This window comes from Eurytemora carolleeae, unplaced genomic scaffold (genome assembly GCF_000591075.1).
Source record: "Eurytemora carolleeae unplaced genomic scaffold, Eaff_2.0 scaffold856, whole genome shotgun sequence".
In the NCBI taxonomy this organism is placed as follows: Eukaryota; Metazoa; Arthropoda; class Copepoda; order Calanoida; family Temoridae; genus Eurytemora; species Eurytemora carolleeae.
The window spans coordinates 92,713-116,677 of record NW_019396743.1 but is presented as its reverse complement, the minus strand read 5'-3'; the positions used below and the strand labels follow the sequence as shown (position 1 = coordinate 116,677).

The following is a 23,965-nucleotide window of genomic DNA, read 5'->3' as shown; positions in this document are numbered from 1 at the left end:
GTGGACACTGGTCCTAGAACTGTCTTGGGATACGATCTGTTGTAGGCGAGTATACGCATAATTGTGATTGGGATTTCTTTGGCGGTCTGAGAATTCTCCACCAATAGTTTTAATCAGTGACGTCAGACGTCACCCCGTACCTTATCCACCTTTCATTCGTGCGCGGGCCTTAATACCCTATTCCAGTACCTTTTAAGTCAACATTTTTTTCCCTGCGGCGTGAAATTTTGTTCCTAATTATCAATTTTTTTGTTCCTAAAAAATCTTGCCACCCCCTCACTTAAATCCTGTGTCCGCCCCTGGTACCCATGGGTGCAATTTAAACTACCCTTAACATGAATATTGCATACCATATTGCTATTCGCTGTTCCTTGTGATGGGTTATAGCTAGATTCGTTTTTTGCATTTGATTCATGGATAATTTTTAATTGTATGCTTTAAAATCTTCCATTGGTTTATACTACTCAAGTAAGTGGTCAATACTAAGAAGTCCCAGGAAAGTTAGTACAGAATCTTCTTTCTCAACTCTAAGGGGAAAATCATAAAATTGCCCAAACTTTTATATAATTTAAAAAGAAATTAATTTATAATACATTTCTAAACTAAAAATAAGTGGTTATTGTTGTTATTGTGGTTATTGTTATTTTAAACATAATAGTATAATTACTTCCTGTACAGATAATCCTATACAATTAAACAAATTTTTCTAAAACATCTGTAGAGGGCTTAGGTAATACTATTAAAACGCAGTAAACAAAAAATCATAACTTACATAAGTGACTAAACTTTTTTTTAAATTCCCCCGAATGTAAGATTTATTTTTAATAAATTTATCAAATATGAGAATAACAATGTTGTCTTATTTAAATTATGGAATTTTTCATATTCTTTTTTTATTTCATAATTGATTTAAGTCAACAATAATGACAAATAACAACCAAACAATGGCATAGAAAACACTTGTGTATTCTATTCATGATAAATCTGAACATTTTATCAATCAAATACAACAGTATCAAACATGACAGGAATAATGCCACCCATGCTTTTAATACTAGTCGTCTCATCATTAACAATTCCTACATTTGGTCAGCTTTGTCCAGCAATTGCATCCTATAGTAATTCCTGGAACAAAGGTCAAACTGGAACCCTTGATATAACATTTCCATCCTTGGTTTCAGAATGGCAAGTCTTGATGGTCTTTGATAAACCACTGACAGATTTTGACTTCTACCAAGGAACTGTTACAAGGATTGATTCAAAAACATTCTTGATAAAAAGTAAAACATGGATTAGTTTGCAATCTGCAGGATCAAAAATATCATGTGGTTGGAAAGCTTTGTTTAATTCAATGTCTGTTCCACCAAAAGTAACATCTGCTGAGCTTGTAGGATTTGAATGTAACACTTCTGGAACCTCCATAACAACCTCATCAGCACAAACCCAACCTACTACATCTACATTGTTAACAACATCAACCCTGAGTGAGACTTCTTCACCCACTATGGGGATAAATTGTCCAACAGCAGTATCATATGGTAACTCCTGGAATCAGGGTCAAGATGGAAACCTTGATATAACCTTTCCGTCTGCAGTCTCTGATTGGCAGGTTACTTTGATCTTTGATAAGCCAATAAATCAACTGAATTTTTACCAGGGATCAGTTACAAAGATTGATTCTAAAACATTCTTAATTAAAAGTCTAAGTTGGAATAGTGTGCAGGCCTCAGGATCTAAAATAGTATGTGGTTGGCAAGCACTATTTGATGCAACTTCCAGTCCACCTAGGGTAGTATCTGCACAGCTTAATGGATTTGACTGTGCAGCGTCTTCATCAAAAGCTCCTAGTTCTTCAACTATATCCTCAACTTCTTCAACAACCACAAAATCTACAACAAACCCCACCACAGCTTTTTCATCCATTAGTACAAGTACTGTCACCATCACTACAACTGCTAGTCAGGGGATAATCAAAATTTGTCCAACAGCAGTTTCCTATGGTAACTCCTGGAATCAGGGTCAAGATGGAAACCTTGATATAACCTTTCTGTCTGCAGTCTCTGATTGGCAGGTTACTTTGATCTTTGATAAGCCAATAAATCAACTGAATTTTTACCAGGGATCAGTTACAAAGATTGATTCTAAAACATTTTTAATTAAAAGTCTTAGTTGGAATAGTGTGCAGGCCTCAGGATCTAAAATAGTATGTGGTTGGCAAGCACTATTTGATCCAACTTCCAGTCCACCTCGGGTAGTATCAGCACAGCTTAATGGATTTGATTGTGGAGCATCTACATCAACAACTCTTGAATCTACATCAACTGCTTCCTCAGTGACAACTACAACTGTATTATCCACTGCAACTGCAACGATTCCCTCTTCCACTTTTACTGCAACAATAACTTCCTCCACTGCTGTACCAATCACATCCTCCACAACAATCTCTTCTTCTTCTCCTACTACAGCATCCACATGCTCTGTAATACTTAAGTATGACTACAATGAAGTAATTCATCTTTCAAACCTTTTCTACCAAGCTCAAAGGTCTGGAAATCTGGATGCATTTGGAGATTTCAATCATGATATGATTCCATACAGAGGAAACTCTGCATTGCAAGATGGTTCTGACAATGGAGTGAATTTATCGGGTGGATATTATGATGGTAAGATTGAAACTTTATCTCTTTTCTAATTCTAATTTTTATTATTACTAGCTGGTGACTTTGTTAAATTCAACTTTCCAATGGCAGCAGCAACTACACTGATTGCATGGGGTGCAATAGACTTCAAGAGTGGATATGAGGCTTCAGGAGAATATAATGCTACTCTCAATACAATCAAATGGGCTACTGATTACTTTATTAAATGCCACACAAATACAAATGAATTATGGGCCCAGGTAAAATACATAATTCCAATAGATATATATATATAAATGTTTTAAGTCAAAATGTTGAATTATTAAGGTTGGAGATGGAAATGCTGATCATAGTCAATGGACTAGAGTTGAGCAAATGACAATTCATCGACCATCCTTTAAAATAGATTCTCAAAATCCAGGCTCCGATCTTGCAGGAGAAACCTCAGCTGCTCTTGCAGCTGCTTCAATTGCATTTAAAGATGTTGATCCATCATATTCTTCTACTTTGCTTTTGGAGGCAAAGTCATTATTCAATTTTGCTGATACCTACAGAGGTGCTTACAGTGATTCTGTTTCAGCAGCAGGAAGTTTCTACAGGTACAGTAATGATTTAATAATCATAATGCAGCATCTAATTTGAGAACTGTGAGAGATTATGAAGAAAAGTTATTATCCTTATTTAACCCTTTGGCACCAAGAAGAAATTATTGGCAAGAAAGTCAGGGGCTTCTTAAAAATAGTTACAGAAAGCCATAAAATCCTCAATAATATGTAAACAATAAATATGTAACTTTGCTTTTTCTCTGCTTTCCTTATCCTTATATATTTATTTTTATTTTTTTGAATTTGGGGGAAACTTTTGGAGATTTTCAAATATGTTTTTCTGAAAAACTTAATTTTGTATGTTTTTGTTATATTTCATAAATAAATAATCACTTACTTACTAACTTACCTATTACTGGACACTAACATGCATTTTTCTTTTGAGGCAAAAGGGTTAAAATATTTTTAAGAAGACTAAATTCTGATTCTTAAACTATTCATTAATCAAGATCATGGAGTGGTTATATGGACGAGCTAGTTTGGGCAGGGGCATGGTTATACAAAGCTACCAAAGAAACTAGCTACCTTGACCGTGCAACACAGCTTTATGTTGATAAGTCAGTGGGTGAGTTTTCTTGGGATGACAAAACAATTGGCGGTCAAGTTTTGCTGGCCCAGCTAACAGGTGACATCAAATATATAAACAAGGTTAGTGACTTCTGCAATAGAATGATAAATTCACAAGTAAAGACTCCTAAGGGCATGGTTTTTATTCAACAATGGGGACCTCTTAGACATGCCTCTAATGCTGCCTTTGCTTGTCTTGAAGCTGCCAAAATAAATCACACAAGTATTGATTCAACAAAGTTTCAACAGTTTGCCATGGATCAAATTCATTACGCTTTGGGGGATACAGGAAGAAGCTTTGTTGTTGGATTTGGAACTAACCCTCCAACCCGCCCTCACCATAGATCCTCTTCCTGCCCAACAAATCCAAATGCTGTGTGTGACTGGAATTCTTATAACAATCCTGGACCTAACCCCAGCACCTTGTGGGGAGCTCTTGTTGGCGGCCCAGGTCTGGATGACAGCTATGCTGATTTAAGAAGTGACTACATCAAAAATGAAGTAGCATGTGATTATAATGCAGGATTTCAGTCAGCATTAGCAGGTCTTCGAACCTTAGCAACAGAAGGAAAACTACCAGGAAAGAAGGGATTAGTTTGCTAATTAGTTCCAAGAAAACCTCTGGAAAAGATTAATTGGATTCAATTTGGAAATAAATAATATTGGCTAATGATAATTTTAAACAATAAATAGATAATTTTCTATGTTTTATGTTTTTTTTTGTTTTTAACTCTTAAATCATATTATTCTTAGGGCTGGGTATATTAACCCTATTTATCCTGACGTCTGGTTCACTGGCTCTGGCTGCCTTTTTTTTTTTTTTTTTGGGGGGGGGGGGCAATTTGACCCCCCCTCTAAATCCCACGTTTGATGTCCAAATATGACAAATGATACATCATTGGAAAGCCCTTGGGATCTACTTTAATAATGTTAAAAAATGGCATGGCAAATTATATTAAGAAAAAAATGTGCTAAAACAAAATTCTACAAATTACAACAAATTATACATTTTTGAAAAGCCCTTGACCCAGCAAATATCAAATGTGAAAAACCATTTACAACATTTGTAAACCCTTTCTGTGTATTGCAGAAAAACTGAAAATATGCAAATTCCCTTTAAAGGTGTCTTTGCAAAAATCAGTGCAAAATTCTTTGCAAAAATTGTGCAATTTGCTTGCTTTTGTTATAGGCTTTCCAAAGAGCTATGCAATTAGAAAGCCAATGACTGGAAGTAGGTCTAAATTTTTTCAGTCCCTTTCAGCCTGAAAGGGAGTTCAAAGTGTACAAATCATGTAAATGTTCACAAATTATATGCAGTATGAGTATTTCGAATTTTTTAAAGCTGTTAAATAAACTTTATAATGAATTAGGTGAATAAAAAACATCTTTTGATTTATAGTTATAACGGAAAATCATCGTTTGTAAAGTGAAAGGCATAGAGTCTTTGTGAAATGATCATTGGTCAATTATGAAACCAGCCTATATCATAATTTGGTTTTCTTTTAATATTAATTTTAGACTTTCAACAAAATGATATTCCAGGGCCCAATAGGTTATATAGCATAAGTATGAAAAGTACACCTGCAGTATGGAAACAGTACAACAAAATGGCCGTTTTACACTTTTTTCTAATAAATTCCCCTCTAATATATATTCTATTCTCTTTGGGGATAAGGCCCTAACCCCGGAATTGTCAAAAAAGTTTAGACCATCCCCTCTGGTTAGTTTCCTATGCAAAATGGAAATTTATCATTTTACGGAATGGAAATGTGAAATTTATCTGGTTTACAGAATGGAAATTAGAAAAATATAATTATTCAGAATGGATACCCCATTTCCAGTTTCCATTTTCTTTAGGATTATCCTGGAATTCCATATATTTCCGGATTATTCCATTTTCTTTAGGAGGAATTCCATATATTTCCGGATTATTCCATTTTCTTTAGGAGTATCCTGGAATTCCTTATATTTCCAGATTATTCCATTTTCTTTAGGATTATCCTGGAATTCCATATATTTCCGGATTATTCCATTTTCTTTAGGAGTATCCTGGAATTCCTTATATTTCCGGATTATTCCATTTTCTTTAGGATTATCCTTATATTTCCAGATTATTCCATTTTCTTTAGGATTATCCTGGAATTCCATATATTTCCGGATTATTCCATTTTCTTTAGGAGTATCCTGGAATTTGGTATATTTCTGGATTATTCCATTTTCTTCAGGATTATCCTGGAATTCCATATATTTCCAGATTATTCCATTTTCTTTAGGAGTATCCTGGAATTCGGTATATTTCCGGATTATTCCATTTTCAAAAGGAAATTTTTTTTTCTGGAGTAATGTTTTAGATAATTTTCCTCTGTTAAAAAAAGAAAATGTCCAAAAATAGATAAAATCAAGTATTTTTTTCTTTCTTACTTTGGAAACGGATATACCAGCAGTAGAGGACGCTACAGGATCCTAAAACAAATATTTTTTAAATGAAGTATCTATAATTTAAAATATTTGTGGAATTTTAGATTTGAATTTTAAATATTATAATATTCTGATAAAAACATTGAGATAGAGAATTATATTTTACACCAGATTTTGTTTAAGATTAAATTAAAGAAGCCATAAATATGTCAAAAACAAGATTTAGTAAATGCTTTCCCCTTAAATGTTAATAATTTAGATAATAAAGAAAATGTAAACAATTTTGTAAGACTTATTTACTTTACTACCTAATGGTGTAAACCTTGGATATTAAAATTTTGATTATTTGATATAACAGAATTCATAGTTTTAATATCCAAGGTTTAGTGCATTGGGTTGCAATGATAAATGAAAATCAAAATTTGTGGCGAAGATTCAATTCCTCCGTTTATTATTTTTATTACTTATCAAAAACTTTGTATTTTTTAGTATTATATCTCCTTTCTCACTTAAATGTGTGTATGTTATGTTGTAAATGTCCTACTGCACTAATAGCTTCAGGTCTGTACCAATTTAGGTATAACCTCCCGTATTCTTAGGCAAGAATGTAATGCAAGGAAATTTAATTACGGTCGCGTAAACTCTGCGTACATTGAAACCAGTTCTCTCTGGGCAGAATTTGTAAACAAGAACAGATGCATCAGTGTTGGTTTAGTATCCGAGGAGGTTAAAAGCATTGAATTTTGATAATTTTGATAATTCACATAATAGTTTCTTATGACAAGAATATTGCATTGATTATTTATGTGAAAGATGGATCCCAGTCAGGCTTTGACATCCGTCTTGTGTTTACATTACCGCCCAGTGACAGTACACTGCAGTACAAAAGATGCGTACACCTCCTTGTTCTCAGGTATCTGTTTTACAAGATACAACTCAATCTTGATCTCAAGGTTCTGCTGTACTAGTCAATATCAATCCGGATACGACTGTTTACCAAGGTTGTTTGTAAACGTTGCAATTATACATTCGATTGCTCAATTACGGAAAAAATTTGTCTCCTACAGTAATATACAGTAAAATTCGTAAATAACGTCACTATTTGTAGTGGCAAGTGATTTACAGATTGCACTGTCTATTTTTAGGAGACGACATTTTAAGAACAGTGAGAACCAGGAAACTGTGGAATATTAATATGATATGAAAGCAACACAGTATAAACTGTTGTCGTTACATAGAAAATAATTTTACTTGTGATTTATGAAATCAATTATAAAGTTATATATGGGTCTGTTTTCACAACACTATTGCTTTGTCTCATGTCCTAACTTGACTCTAAAAGTCGTCTTCCTATTCCAGAGTTTTCTGGTTCTCACAGTGCATTGGAGCCGCATGGAGAGAAAGCAACCTTGATAAACAACCTAACTGTTCAGGTTTACCTTTCTGAAGTCTAAATCCATTTGTCCAGTTTGGACAATTCTCTGAATAAACTTTCTGCAGATGGGGTCATTCAAAGTCGGGTTGGACACCTAGAATAATGATGATTAACGGGGTGAACCCCTCCCCCCCCCCACTGTTTTGTATTTACCAAGGTTTTATAAAAAGGCTGGTTACTCTCGACGCGCTCCAATGTAATGTCGTCTCCTAAGATAGATAGATAAAAACCTCATATGACATCAATCTTGCCACTATAATCAGTGAGGTCATATGAGGTTTTTATCTATCTATCTTAGGAGACGACATTTCCCCTACATTAGAGCGCATGTAGAGTAACCAACCCTATTTTACAACCTTGGTATTAAGTAACCAAGCAGAGGTTAAAAAAATCAAAAACCGTTTAACCTTAATTAATAATAATGAATTTAAATTTGTTTACTTACATTAACTTGTCTCCCTTGCATTTTGTATGGATTCACAACATCCTTGTTACATTTTCTAAACAACCATTCTAATAAAGGAAATGAATCTTTGATGCCACAAACTCAAACTTTCTAATCCCTATATCTTTGCCACTTTATAGTGTAAACCTTTGATGTTTCAAACTTAAATTATTTGGCCGTTTGGTTACTCAAAAATCTAGGAAGTTTTACAAATTTCAAAATTAAAGTTTACCAAAATAAAAAACTTGAACAGAAAAAGATTCTAAAATTTCTTATCAGCGCTAATTTTTATTCAATAAGAAAATTATGATTTACCCAAAACAATCATGAAACATACTATCCATTGGACCATAAGCATTTGTTCTGCACTGGTATCTCAGACCTTTATCCCCATGCTGGAATAACAAAAAGATTATTACTGTAATAATAATGATACTAGAAAGTAAATAAATGATGTTACTGGGCCAGCTTCTCTGGCTGTGCTCCCAAAGGCTGTGATAAAACTTGTTTTGGAAAGCACGCTCACGCCCTGCAAATAAATTGTTGTAAAGATTTTCAAAAATATTTTAGATTTCAAAAAGAATAGTTTAACAATTTTTTTACTCTCCATTGGATCAGTAAATGCACCCGGATGGCATCTCAGAAATCCCTGGTCCAGATCAAAATCTAGAAGGATATTTTAAATAGATATAACCGGATCAAACTCTTGATATTTTAAATAGATATAACCGGATCAACCTCTAGAAGGATATTTTAAATAGATATAACCGGATCAAACTCTAGATATTTTAAATAGATATAACCGGATCAAACTCTAGAAGGATATTTTAAATAGATACAACCGGATCAAACTCTAGAAGGATATTTTAAATTGATATGATAAATATAAAAATTATATTATTCATAAGTTTATTTCAAAGCTCCATAACATAGAAATATTAAATATTAGAAATGATTTAAGATAAGATAAATAAAAATTCGAATTATAACAAAATGTAACTTAATTTTCAAACAAAAGTTTGAATAGACCTTTTATTATGTATTTTAAGAATTGCTTATTCTAAACTCAAGAGACAAGTTGTTCCAAATGTTGAGAAGAGAATTAAAAGGTAAATACTGTAATTAACTAGTAATGTTGAGAAGAGAATTAAAAGGTAAATACTGTAATTAACTAGTAATGTTGAGAAGAGAATTAAAAGGTAAATACTGTAATTAACTAGTAATGTTGAGAAGAGAATTAAAAGGTAAATACTGTAATTAACTAGTAATGTTGAGAAGAGAATTAAAAGGTAAATACTGTAATTAACTAGTAATGTTGAGAAGAGAATTAAAAGGTAAATACTGTAATTAACTAGTAATGTTGAGAAGAGAATTAAAAGGTAAATACTGTNTATAAACCAGGTTTCTAACCTCCAATATCATAAACCAGGTTTCTAACCTCCAATATTATAAACCAGGTGTCTAACCTTCAATATTATAAACCAGGTTTCTAACCTCCAATATTATAAACCAGGTTTCTAACCTCCAAGTGAAGGAAATGCATCAGCTCCATTGCTCAGGAAACAGTCCAAGTCTTCAAAACTTTCTTCAGGTTTTGTTTTTTGTAAAAACCTCTGAAATTAAATTTCCAATTGATTAATTTTAAAACATTTCTCAGTTGTCAGTTCTTAAAAATCAACTGGTGGTAAACATTTCAGGGTCAATTTATTTTTTCATTTTCTTTTTTGAAAAGTTCACTAGCAAGGGTACAAACCCTTTGCTTTTGTGTGCTAAATTTATTTCTAAATTACTCTTTCATTACAGGGAAAAGGGATCTTTGAGACAATTTGTAAAAAAGGAAGGTGGAGCACCAAATACCCCCCCCCCTCCAAACGTACAAAAAACTTACTGTTTGAAAAATTCTAGATATATTTGTGTTGCCAAGTCCAAGCTGTTCTGGAGTTAAACTAGGAGGAGGGGGAAGACCTGAACAAAAATGCTTGCAAAAAAAAATTTACAAATGAAAAAATTCTTTTAATTTTTACACTTTAAATATATTTTTATTGTATCCTAATGTTATTTTATTAGTTATAATTATGTATAAAAGAAGAAAATTTCTTTTTTATTAAGATAAAGTAGGTTTCTTTTAACATAAGATTAAAGGGTTCAACAAATTTTAAACAGATTTTTTTGATATTTAGCTAATAATGATATATAATTTATATTCATGTGTGCATAAAGCTCTACTTACAAATAGGAACTAAACCGTCGATTTTAGCATTGGGGTCTGTAATATCCTAAAATTTTAAAATAAATTATATGAAACGGCTGAACCAGTTGAATCAAATTTGGATTTCCCTATTCGTTAAAATGTGTTGTTGAATGTAAGCGCCAAAAACCGGTTTCAATTGAGCGCCCGCGCATAAATCTTGAAACATTGAATACAATTTTTAGTGGAACCAACCATATTTGAACCGCGTCTCAAATTCTTTAAATGTGGCCTCTGGACTAAATAGCAAAAATGCATTGTTAAATATTAGATTGTAAACAGTATTGAATTTAGAGCGAGTACCATAAATGGGAATAAAAAGGGGCCAATTGATTCGTCGTGGGGGGGGTGGGATAAAGATGGGTGTTTTTTATTAAGGAATATATGAGATTACACATATCTTTGTTATTTACTTATATAAAGATGTAATCTATGTATGAATGTCTGTCTGTTTGTTTATCCGATCATCATAACTCAGGAATTTTTTTATTGGGGACTTGGGAATGTCTACATATATAAAGTTTTAATCTCTTTTTGTCTGTCTGTTTGTATGTCCGATCATAACTCAGTGACCCATGATTAACCGAAATCACTCAAATTTTGATTGGGGAATTTGAAGGAATCACGGGAATTGTCTTAGTTAGTGTTTGAGATTCTAAGTCGAGAAGGTGGACTTTTCTAGGAAAAATAACTAAAATCGTAATTTAAGACCAAGCGCGGGTAAACGGCTGGGGTAACTATGAGTAACCTGGGCAACGCTGGGTTCACTAGCTAGTCTATTATAAAAAAATAATTGATTATCGATTTTTTTTTGTCTGTAATGCTAGCTGTATTTTGAATTTGTAAAAAAAATTGAAAATATGTGACCTGAAGTTGTATATCTTCTACAGTTTCCACCAATGCTACGTCATACGGTTGTGAAACTTCATTAGGACCCTAGATACATACTGGGCGTTACATCACAACAAAAACAAAGTAAATAAGTATTAGGTGTTTCACATCGTCTTTTAGGAAAACGGCTTTATTAAGTGAACCCAATTAAAGCGCAGAGCACTTCCTGATTCACAACAGTACACTAAAAAAAATTGTTTGATCAGAAATGAATGACATATTCATGTTTATAATTTTGAAAACTGATTCTACATTATTTCGACTGCACCGCAATGTATTTGTTAAGCTACCAAGCTATGGGCTGAAAACATCTAGATACTCCTATCACACCTTGTCATGCTCTGCTTAAGTTGATTGGAACTTCCTGCACAAGCCTCCTAAACTCTAGACTCGAATCTACTCTCTCAGATCTTCATCTCAAGTAAACCAGTGCTCTTGATATAGATTACACGGTTCAATATCTTTCAAATTGTTGATCAGGTTATAAGGGTACATTGTGAATCGGACACTCTTCCTTTTCAGGTCCTTTAATAACGAAATCTCACAAAAAAAAACCAGCTCCAATTTTAGAAAGCTCAGTCAAAAGACATATTTAAAGTCAGCTAAGTGGACAGGGACTATGATTATTAACATATAACTATGATTATTTTTCCGTTTTAGTTGTTTGCATGTCAAATCAAACTGCCCAAAGAGGATGATAATAATGTTGAATTATGCGCATTATGTTGCATGATGGTTTAAAGACTACTGTTGTGAATAGGATATACTAATCTGTAAATGGCGAATTATTGTAAATACTCCCATTATGACCAGGTTCCTAACTTAGGTTTCATAGTTCCAATATTATAAACCAGGTTTCTAACCTCCAATATTATAAACTTGGTTTCTAACCTCCAATATTATAAACCAGGTTTCTAACCTCCAATATTATAAACCAGGTTTCTAACCNGGGCACAAAATCAGGCAATAATCTCTTAATATTGTGGTTTAAGCTTTATGTGATGAAAAATATTGACGGAAATGTTTCTAAAAAATTATCTATATTTTCACAGGATTGATACATATTGCATTATAAATTATGATATTAAATATATTTACACTGAATGCAGTATTGATTAAAGTTTTTATAATGAAACTTTTATAGTTAAGGACAAAAGTGAGATCTTAAAGTATTTTTTCTATACGATGTAATTATACTTATATGGAATACATGCTCTAATTTCAAGTGACCCGCCATTTATAGAGTGGCTGTCCGATGTACCTTTGAAACCTTCATTTCTCCATCGTTTCTGAAGCAAGAAATGCGCAAGTCACTTTTGTAGTGAAACCACACAAAAAATATTCAGTTTTCAAAATGGGAAACATGGATATTTAACGCAATACTTGATCAGACAAAGCATTGAAGGGTATTGTTGTGAATCAAAATATATTTTATTTTTTTCTAAATATTTAAGTTTGGGTAAGTGCAATGCAATGCAATGTACAATGTAGATTGCCTGAGGAAGGGAAATGCAAGCTGATGTAATATTAAAAGAGCCCCCCATTATGAGTGCCCCATTCAGGGAGGGCACGCGTAGGAGGGGCCGGGGGGCTTGGCCCCCCTCGTATGCCAATGCAGGTTAGGGGAGGCCGAGCGCAGCGGCCACAAGTACAACTAGCTGCTGTAAAACAACATGCTAGTAGGTGGAAGTGTAGCATAGCGGATTTGGTGTAGAGGTCAGAAGGTGAGTATAGCGGATGTGCGTAGCTCGAAAGATACACATCGGGATAATTTAAATAGTCATGTAACGGAATGATTCCCGTTATACTTTTTATTGGGTATATTCAAATGTCTTACACAGCTAGCTCTAGCTCCATAAAATCGGATTTGTACGTTAATTGAATCGGTGTTTCCAGTGGTATCTTACATTGAATTGAAATGCCATCTTTATTCAGATCTGATGTATTTGAAAAGTGTTCTTAAGAATTGATTTAACAAACTACTAAAGAAACTAATTAGCAAAATCAAGTTGATTTATCTTTAATAAACTTTTATCTTTTCTCGACTGTTTGCGTAATTTCAATTGGGCCTTAATATAATTGTTGTTGTTAATCGTTTTTAAACGATCAAAAACCCGATTGATTTTTTCTTTGTTTATTTTTTATCAAAAAACTGATTCTTTTTCGCTTTGTTTATTTTTTTCTAAGTATAATCATTTCTTTTATGGAAAAAACATCGTTTTTGAAAATGAATCACTTGTTTTGAACTTTCAAATAAGGAAAAACTATTATTGTTGAAAACGATGGTTTTATAAAAAATATCTTTTTATTCAAACAATCGTTCTGAAAGGGTTATTGGCTAGGGCTGGGCGACATTCCTGAACATGAACGAACAGAACAATCAAGAATGATCCCATCATTCCAAAAAAAGAACGAACGCATAGTACACATTCTTAAAAATGTTGGAACGATATGTAAAGGAACGGAACAGAAATTTTTAAAAAGAACACGTTCCTATCATCAAGAACGCTTTCTAAGTCAAGAATGCATTTTAAACTTCTGTATATCGTACATTAAGGATTTTAGGACTCTTGCCCCTCCCCACTGTCTTACAAAATTATACATTGCTCGGCCCAGAAATTATCTAAGCTTATTCTTTTAACCTTAAATTTAAAATATATAATTTAAAGTATACTTGGGGCCCTCAGGAACTTTTTATTGTAAAATTGTAATTTTTTTTTACTTTTTAACCAACTCTTACTATTTTCTATAAAACTTTTGTCTTGGATGAAATCGTTCTTTATTAGGAATGGAACGGGGGATGGAAATGTTCTTGACTATAATTAACAGAACAAGAAAGATGGAACCGTTCTTGGACTAAGAACACCAAGAATGGAACAGAACGATTGAAAAAAGGAACAAGAACGGAACAAGTCTGAACGTGCCCAGCCCTAACAATGGCCAAAACTTTTTATTTAAACGATTCATGGCAAACACATTTAATTTTAAACAATTAATGACCGAAACTTTTTCTTGACAATGATCAATGGCCAATTTAAGGGACAATAATTTGTATTTGAAACGATTAATGGCCAATACTTTTTATTTGAAATGATTAAGGGCCAAAGCTTTTTATTTAAAACAATTAATGGCCAACATTTGTTGTTTGAAACCATTTATGTCCAAAAAAAATTTTTTAAAACAAATTACTGACCAAAATTTGTTTTTGAAAGGATTAATTATCAACACTTTTTTATTTCAAAGGATTAATGGCCAAAACTTTTTCTTTGAGACAATTTATGGTAAAAAAATGTATTTGAAATGATAAATGGCCGATACTTTAATTTGAAAGGCTTAACCCTATTCCCGCTGGGGGGGGGGTCAATTTGACCCCCCTCTGTAGTTTTTTTTACATAACTCAAAAAGTATTGGTCTGAGGCTGTTGAAATTTTCTGACTTTTCTTACATACCCAAAGCCCTCCCTTTAGGCCTAAAACCGGGCTTTAATACTAACTGCCTGAGTCCTAAGGCACACTGCCTGAATGACTGCTTTTGCCTGTAGCAAACTAAATCTTTGTTTTGACCCACTTTCACTTGTCAGATTTTGATAAAATTTAGCTTTTTGGAAAGCCTATGACATAAGGAAACGGATTGCACAATTTTTGCGAAAAAAAAATTGCAAATTTTTTTGCAAACAACCTGTCAAAGGAAATTTGCACATTTTTAGTTTTTCTTGATTAAAAATCAGGTTATTTAAAATTTTGCAAAGATTTTTGCATATTTGAAATGGCATGGTCAAGGGCTTTTCAAAAATGTATAATTTGTCATTTTTTGGACAAATTTTTTTTTGCAAACATTTTTACTATAAAACTGGATTTTGCGATAAAAATTCAATTTTCGGAAATTTGCAAATTTTTTTGCAGATTCTAAAAGTAGAGCACAAGAGCTTTCTAATGATGTATCATTTGTCATATTTGGACATAGAACATGGGATTTAGAGGGGGGGGGGTCAAATTGACCCCCCCCCCCAGCGTATCCTGGTTTTCAAGTACCCCAGCGGGGATAGGGTTAACGGCCAATACCTTTTTTTTGAAAGGGTTAATGGCCAAAAATTGTAAGAATGAATGGTATAAAATGAAAAATACTTTTTTATTTGAAATGATTAATTGTTAATACTTTTTATTTGAAACAATTAACAGTCAAAAAAGATATATTTAAAAAGATTCATGGCTAAGACTTTTTATTTGAAATATTTAGTGGCCAATACTTTTTATTTGAAACTTTTAATGGTGAAAAATGTATTTGAAACAATGAATGGCCATTACTTTTTATTTAAAGTAATTCAATTTCCAATACTTTTTAATTGAAAAAAAAATGGCGCAATTTTTTATTAAAATTGATTAATGGCCAAAAGTTGTTATTTGAAACAATTAATGGCCAACACTTTTTATTTCAAAAACTTAATGGGAAACATTTTTTATTTGAAACTATTAATGGCCAAAACTTTTATTTTGAAACGATTATTGGCCAAAACTTTTTATTTGAAGTGATTTAATACTTATTGGTCCTTTCTAGGACCAGCTTTACAGTTTCTGTATTTCATGTTCATTATTTCAAGGGTCGTCTTCCTACTGCATATTTTTATTGGTATGTGAACCTACCTGCCAATAGTCCGGATGAACTATAACAGTCTGAACAGCATAGGGTCCCCGCTTTCCAACCTTTGTACGCGGTGTTCCGAATTCAACCTTAATATCATACTGATTTCGACAATTTCGACTTTTTTCATTGAAATCTTGCCGAAAATTATTAATTATTAAAGTAAAATTGAAAACTGCAAGAATATAATGCAAGGAAGGTTAATTGCAGTTGCGTATACTATGCGTACATATTGAAATCAGTTCTCTCTGGGCGGAATTTGTAAACAAGAATAGATGTCTCAGTGTTCGTTTAGTATCAGAGGAGGATAAAAGCATTGAATTTTGATAATTTTGATAATTCACATAATATAGTTTCCTGTAACCAGTATATTTCATTGATTATTTATGTGAAAGATGGATCCCATGTCAGGCTTCGACATCCGCCCAGTGACAGTACACTGCAGTACAAAAGATGCGTACACCTCTGAAATAACTTTCCTTGCATTAAATCCTTGGGAGACTGCATCATATTGCAAATAAATGTTGCATAGATCTACACAATTGCCCTAGCTCTAAACTGGAATTTGCACATTTTCAGTTTTAGGGTTAAGGAGACATCACTCGTCCGTAGGAATAGGGTTAACAAATTACATTTACAATCAAATTCAAGGTTCAACAATTAACTTAAAGTATTTTAAGGGACTGAAGGCGTAATGTTAAGTGAGTTCAGACTGTACACAGCGCACACAGTGAGTTCAGAATGTACGAAGCGAGGGAGGGAACTCCCGGACGCCATGAGCCTCCGCTATGCAGACACAAGCCTCCCAGATTTGCTAGGCAGACCGAGCCTCAGCTATGCAATAATGAGCATGCGCAATACATCAAAATTGCATGTAAAATACAGGAGGGTTTTTTAAATTTGTGTTTTAAATTTAAATAAAAGATTTTTATACAAATTATTCAACAAAGTGGCATGGGAGGTTTCTCAAAAATGGGAAGTTTTTATCAATTAGCATAAATAGTGCCTAATTATGACTAATAAAGTGGTATTTAAAACTTTAAACATTTTTTACACGAAAAGGAAAATATTTAAAGAAAAAAATTTGAATTGAATTTCATTTTATCTTTTATAATCTTTGATTTAAGCAATACCTTTTTTTGTAGTTCAAATTAAATCTCGAAAATTTGTATCATTTATTTAAATCTTAACATTTTTCAAAACAAAAGGTATTGTTTAAGTCAAAGATTATAACAAAACAAATTAAGTTTACTCAAAAATATTTCTCAAAATATCTTCCTTTCTGCGTAAGAAATGTTTAGAGTTTTAGTATAATTCTTATAAACAACTTTAAGAGTTCATATATGTTTCTAATCATGTCAATCAAAAAATATTTCTAATCTTTAGTAAAATTCTTATGCCACAACGTCAAAAAAAAAATTGTTAAATTTTTTTATGACACATAAAACCAAGATTTAAAAAAGCTGTGCTGTAGAGTGGAGGCTTATTTACTGCATAACAGAGGCACGGTCTGCAAAGGGGAGGCTTGGTCTTCATAGTTGAGGCTCGATCTGCCTCGCAAATCTGGGAGGCTCGTGTCTGCATAGTGGAGGCTCATGGCGTCAGGGGGTTCCCTCCCTCACGCAGCACACACCGGAATTTGTAGCTAATCATACTAAAGGATTAAAATACGTTTACACACGTATCTTTGTACACAACGAACAAACAAAGCTTTTACGGGTACAGTTGTGAATCGGACATGGCCTTCTTTGTATGGAGGGTCACTTGAAATTATGCCCACAGTTTCTTTAATTGGAAATTTTAACAACATTTTAAATTCACTTTAATCTCATCTTTTTAATTTTTCTAATTTATCAATTCAAAGAATTTTTACAGAATTCTGAAGAAAAGGGAATTAGAGCTAATAAGAGTTCTTTCACTGTATTTTAGAATAAAAATATAAAAAAATGGTAAAATTTTTATTTCAAACCTGGATCCTTTCCATTTTGTTCTTGAAAATTTTCTCAAATCCTTGATTGGCTGAAACACAATAGTCTTATTCAATTCAAGTTAAATAAAAATAAAAACATTTAACTTAAAAGCTTGATAAACGAACGTTTCTTTATTTGGATTTTGGGTTGTCAAAGGGATTTTCTTTTAATGATTTTCTACCTTTCAGACTGCTTTTCGCTTTCTTAAAAATGTTTATCTTTTTAGAAAGAAAAAAAATGAATATTTTAATAGTTTTCTTAACAGACAAGCATAAAACAGTTATGTTGGAAATAACATAATAAATGAAAGTATCTTTAAGAAAAAACATGAAACACTCACCCACTGGACAGGGCTCAATAGTTCCACAAAAGCAATGTGCGGCAGTTATAAACCATCTTTTGTTGAGCAAAGACCCCGTACACTGAACAACATCAAAACTATCCTAAATCAAAGACTCTGTATAATAGACAACATCAAAACTATCCTTAATCAAAGACCCGTACACTGGACAACATAAAAACAAATCAAAGACCCCGTATACTAGACAATATCAAAACTATTCTTAATCAAAGACCCCGTACACTAGACAACATCCAAACTATCCTAAATCAAAGACCCCGTACACTGAACAACATCAAAGCTATCTAAATTAAAGACTCCGCACACTGGACAACATCAAAGCTATCCTAAATCAAAGACTCCGTACACTGGACAACATCAAAGCTATCCTAAATCAAAGACTCCGTACACTGGACAACATCAAGGCTATCTAAATCAAAGACCCCGTACACTGGACAACATTTAAAATATCCTAAATCAAAGACCCCGTACACTGGACAACATCAAAACTACCATAAATTGACGAATCCGCACACTGGACAACATCAAAGCTATCCTAAATTAAAGAGTATTTTGGGCCTAACTATGGTAAAAGTTATGATGACTGTGCAGTTGATAATAGTTTTTATTCTTTTTTAATGAATTTGTCTGTTTCAGTAACGCACGAAACAAGATCGAAAAAGTAAGGATAGTTTAAAAATGAAATAGTTTTTAATGTTGGTTATTGCGGGAACGAAAAAAATCTGGCCCTATCCTTAACATTAAAACTTTCTTCTAATAAATGAACTGAAAATGAAATGAAAATACGAAAGAACGTTTCTCTTTAAATCTATTTTAACAATTTAACAATTTGATTTCTCACAATTTACCCTATTCAGGCTGACTTCTGGTTTTCCAAATATAGTCTGAGGGGGGGGGGGTATTATTATGTTTATTATTATTATTATTATTATTATTATTATTATTATTATTATTATTATTATTATTATTATTTTTATCATTATTATTATTATTATTATCAACCTTGATTTTGGTTTCTCTATATCTTCCACCAAGTTTGCTCCCAATCCACAGACACAGTCTATAAGGAATTGCTTCGGTAATTTGTTTGTAATCTTTATTATACAAGGTACATAATATTTCTGGTTGGTTCTCAAACAGACATTGTACTCGAATTAAAAGAGTTCCTTACCTCCTACTGGAATCACAGGATTTGTCGGAGGAGGAAGAGTAGACGTTGATTCTGTTGAGTTTGCTGCTGTTGATGATGTTGTAGATCCCGAGGGGGATGGAGAAGGTCCCGGTTGCGGAGGAGTCGGTATTCCTGGTAATCTTTTAAAAAATACATTTTTTTTCATTTATATTCACTAATCACTAGGCTTCAAGGTTGCTTCGAGCATATATTCTATTTCAATTGTGAACATTTTCTGTTGTATTAATTGTAAAATTTGTAAAATCAATTCAGTCGTTTTGACGTTTATTGGATACAAACAAACCAACAAACACCAAAACAAGCAAAATTTAGATATTTGGCGAGTTTATGCCTAAAAAAGTCCAACTTGGCTATAGCGCCGCTAAACCTAGCAGGCCCAATTTGTATTTTGTGGAAACTCACAAAGTTAAAAAATGTTGCTTATACAAAATGTCGATCATTGAAATGTTAATTTATTAAAGTAAAATAAAAAAAATACACTTTTTATTTGTTGTACATTAACTTCACAAAAGATGAGACTTCAGAGACGACTCTCTTGAAATTATTCAGTCTTTTTTCATACAGCCATGGGTTTCTTGAAATTGTAAACCTGTTTTTTTTTTTCTCAAATATTTAAAAATACCATTCAAAGACTTTATTTAATTAAAGCAGAAATCCAAATGCAACCTTCAACCCGTTGCATTGTATCTAAAGAGCTTTAGGTCGTCTTTAAAGTCTTATCCTTTGTGGATAACCCTGTACACTTATATGATCACACCCGTGGACAAACTGAATAAAACTTCTAATTGATCCGGACAGCTTTTAAAAATTATGCATCAAATGTCAAGACTGGGTCTAGTTTCAATTGTCGCAAAGTTTTGGCCTTTACTAACTCAATTATTTTTGTAGGAAATATACATGCACAATTTCGAACTACCGCGCGTATTTCGAGATTTTGAAGTAATTGGCAAAATTCCAATAAACCTAAACTTAATTTGGTTCACATTCACTGTGGTTTAAAGGTCTTACGCTTTTAAGCAAAAATAAATGAGAATTTTGCCAATTACTTCTCAAAAACCAAAGCTAACAACAAGAATTTTATAGTGCTAAAATGTACATGTAAAGGGCTACAGAAAAGTTTAAGTGAGTTAGAGCGGTAAAATCTAAGCCCAAGGCGTAGCGACACTTCAAAGTCGACCCCCCTGTCTTAAAAATTGATAAGACTGATTATAAGCGGACTGGATATATGACTGTGATTTCTTTAACAACTTACTCGAAAGAGCTCCCAGTATCTGATGCTTTACTACCAGGTCCGCAGCACCAGGTTCCATTCTCATATTTTATCAGGGAGTAGTGACATCCAGACCCATCCTGGAGTAAACTAGACTACAAATATACTCCAGACCCATCCTGGAGTAAACTAGGCTACAAATATACTCCAGACCCATCCTGGAGTTAACTAGACTACAAATATACTCCAGACCCATCCTGGAGTAAACTAGACTACAATATACTCCAGATCCATCCTGGAGTAAACTAGACTACAAATATACTCCAGACCCATCCTGGAGTAAACTAGACTCCAAAGATACTCCAGATCGAGCCTTATTGGAGTAAACTCGAATTATAGAACATAAACATGGTTGAATTCAAATCAAAGAAACCAAATGCATCTCTTCCAGGTGGCTTTGAACAATAAAATGTTTACAACATCAAGTTGCAAAGATTTAGGGATTAGAATTGTATGGCAAATTTTAAGTGTCTGGAGTTCTGAGAAAGGATTTGTATTAGCTAAATACCTAAAATTTAATTATGAAATATCCATCTTAGGTCGAATGGTTTAGTGTTATTCATCCGACATCCAAGGTTATAATGCAAGGAAAGTTATTTCAGAGGTGTACGCATCTTTTGTACTGTAGTGTACTGTCTCTGGGCGGTAATGTAAACACAAGACATATGTCGAAGCCTGACATGGGATCAATCTTTCACATGAAAAATCAATAAAATATTCTGATCATAGGAAACTGATGCATCTATTCTTGTTTACAAATTCCGCCCAGAGAGAACTGGTTTTAATGTGTAATTAAAGTATGCGCAACTGCAATTAACTTTCCTTGCATTATAGCCTTGCCAACATCCAACATCTCAAAACAGTTTTTTGTTAAAGATTGTATTTATTAAAACAATGCAATAATTTTATCCAACTAAAAAATGAAAACCAACCAAAATCGTTTTTTTGATCTTCTTTGTGGATCAAACTTTGGCATAATGTAGAAAAGAATTGGAAAAAGATTCTGAAAATATACCATTTTAGCGGCGGCTAAATAAAAGACGAAAAGTCTAAGAACAACTAACTATATTTTCATTTTCAATAAACAAAGAAATAAAATATCAAATATGGCGACTCTATATATATATCACATGAGTTTGATCAGGTCAGTAGTTGCAGACATTACGGCGGAAAGTAGGACGACTTGTCCGCCACACCATGAGAGAATTTAACCAAAAACAAGCGTGAACGATTAGCATCACTGAGTCTAAAACTAAAGAATGCGCGAAATTTAAATTATATAGCATAAAATTTCTGAAAAATACTCTTAAGTTAATCCTGAAGGGAATTAAAATGTCACGGGAAAAATATCAATCAGTTAGATTTTGGGAATCACGGATCGACAGAGATTAATGCAACATCAACTGTTCTGGTTCGTAAGATTAATTTTTCTCGTTACACGTTAAAGCAGTGCTTAAAAACATATATTCAGGATTGCAGAGTCTGAATTTAATGAATTTGAGCTGTGTCTTAAATCCGCCAAAAACCGGTTTCAATGAGCGCCGGCTTAAATTTTGAAACATTGAATACCATTTTAGGTGGAACCAACTGTATTTGAGCCGCGGCTTAAATTTAAGCCTCTGCTCAAATTCTTTAAATTCGGCCTCAGGATGTATTTATTTTATTCCAGATTGAAGGAAAATATTTTTTTTTCTTAAATCGTCAGATTACAACAAAAGTATCTTCAGCTTAATAGTCAGGTTTAAATTAAGTCAGAAGTGGCATTTAAGCTGAAACTAAACATTTCAGTCGTAACTTTTAGTTCTTTAGTTTTGGACTCAGGTCGCATTTCTAGATCTTGAGTTAGTCTAATAAGACTGTTCACGGTAAACTAGAGATTCTGGTTTAAATTCCAGTAAGTCTTAACTTAACCCAATTATTTTCAATTAAATGTAGATTTTTAGAATTTACAACAGTGAATTCCAAATATATTTATACATAGCAAGATTATTTATAATGTCGTATTCACATTTAAGATCAAATGCTGCAGAAAAACGTGTTTACTATATCAATGGTTGTTCTTTATATTTCAGGGATATTGATTTACTTTGAATTAAAAATAAATGATATTTGAATATATTTTTATAAATCGTGTTCAACCCTTTGAAACTGCAAATATCTCAGCAGCTTTCTCTTTGAGCAGACCAATGATGATGCATAACACTGTCATACATTTTTAAATAAGTTTCAAGACGACATTTCATGCGCTCTTGCTATGTATTCTTATATGTGAGATGGGCCGTATATAATCATTTTTTGTTGATCTATCTATCTATTGAATAATAATAAATATACAAAGGATCTCTTATAACGCTATTTTCTACGGGTTTTGACTTAAAGATCCAACTATGACTGAACATTGCATTTAAATCTAATTAGTTTTACATAATATATCACTCTAGTATGTTGAGTCCATTAGCGCCTGATCCAATCAGGGTTCAGCAATGTGTTTGTTTGGTGTCTTTTCTGAACCAATAGAAACAGTATGGCGGTAACATCTATCTTTCTATCTATCTCATTATCCAATAAGAGATGAATCCTTATATCGGGGCTATACATAAAATGGAAATATTTACTTCTACTGAAACTATATTTATATATATATTGAAGCTAGAGACTTGAAGTAGGTGACAGTCCCTTTGAAATATTTACTAACCTGTATATAAAGATAGGCTAACACAAGGGATAACAGTCTTTTTTCAACCATTTCCATTTTTTTCTGTTTTTTAGAAATTAAACTTCTTTATATAACTGGCAAAACAAGCTCAAATTCAAACAAAGGAATTGAGACTTTGTAACAAACTCAAATTTTCTATTTTTGGCTAATTTCGCTGTCTAATGGTGTAAATCTTGAATATTTAAAACTTTATCAGTGAGCGAATTTAAAGAATTTGAGCGGCGGTTTAAATTTAAGCCGCGGCTGAAATATGGTTGGTTCCACTTAAAATGGTATCAAATGGTTCAAGATTTTAGCCGGCGCTTAATTTAAAACAGGGTTTAGCAGATTTAAACCGCGGCTCAAATTCTTTAAATTCCATCTCTGATTACATGGATTTTATTGGTCTAAACAGATTTAGGATTCAGAATATTAGAGTTTGAGTAAAAGACTCAATTCCAAAGTCCTATTTTTTATATGTTGTAGATCCTTTTATTTTCATAAAAAAATATTACTAACATAACGTAAATATTCTTCTAATTTGATTTTTTTTTTAATAAAGGGAAATAGTTTTCACATACTTTTGATAAT

At 32.7% G+C, this 23,965-nt stretch overlaps 2 protein-coding genes across 2 annotated transcripts in view; one reads left to right on the top strand and one right to left on the bottom strand.

Moving 5' to 3' along the window:
• Positions 1 to 23,449, bottom strand: part of LOC111708089 (uncharacterized) — a 34,794-nt gene extending 11,345 nt beyond the window's left edge. Inside the window, exons 1-18 of the mRNA XM_023481352.1 lie at positions 23,375 to 23,449; positions 20,662 to 20,759; positions 19,389 to 19,528; positions 19,220 to 19,277; positions 18,710 to 18,752; positions 18,197 to 18,299; positions 17,856 to 17,905; positions 15,889 to 15,975; positions 11,225 to 11,293; positions 10,340 to 10,385; positions 9,998 to 10,074; positions 9,632 to 9,722; positions 8,717 to 8,775; positions 8,570 to 8,638; positions 8,425 to 8,504; positions 8,110 to 8,164; positions 7,669 to 7,758; positions 6,233 to 6,274 (exon numbers count right to left, since the gene is read on the bottom strand). Of these exons, the coding sequence (XP_023337120.1) occupies positions 6,233 to 6,274; positions 7,669 to 7,758; positions 8,110 to 8,164; positions 8,425 to 8,504; positions 8,570 to 8,638; positions 8,717 to 8,775; positions 9,632 to 9,722; positions 9,998 to 10,074; positions 10,340 to 10,385; positions 11,225 to 11,293; positions 15,889 to 15,975; positions 17,856 to 17,905; positions 18,197 to 18,299; positions 18,710 to 18,752; positions 19,220 to 19,277; positions 19,389 to 19,528; positions 20,662 to 20,759; positions 23,375 to 23,431 (1,314 nt within the window). The 5' untranslated portion in view covers positions 23,432 to 23,449. The remainder of the gene's footprint in view (positions 1 to 6,232; positions 6,275 to 7,668; positions 7,759 to 8,109; positions 8,165 to 8,424; positions 8,505 to 8,569; positions 8,639 to 8,716; positions 8,776 to 9,631; positions 9,723 to 9,997; positions 10,075 to 10,339; positions 10,386 to 11,224; positions 11,294 to 15,888; positions 15,976 to 17,855; positions 17,906 to 18,196; positions 18,300 to 18,709; positions 18,753 to 19,219; positions 19,278 to 19,388; positions 19,529 to 20,661; positions 20,760 to 23,374) is intronic.
• On the top strand, positions 1,001 to 4,515 carry LOC111708090 (serine-rich adhesin for platelets). The gene is made up of 4 exons (XM_023481353.1): positions 1,001 to 2,663; positions 2,715 to 2,899; positions 2,967 to 3,238; positions 3,694 to 4,515. The coding sequence occupies exons 1-4, from the start codon at positions 1,022 to 1,024 to the stop codon at positions 4,412 to 4,414; spliced, it is 2,820 nt and encodes a 939-aa protein (XP_023337121.1). The 5' UTR covers positions 1,001 to 1,021; the 3' UTR covers positions 4,415 to 4,515.
• Positions 23,450 to 23,965: the final 516 nt, after the last annotated feature.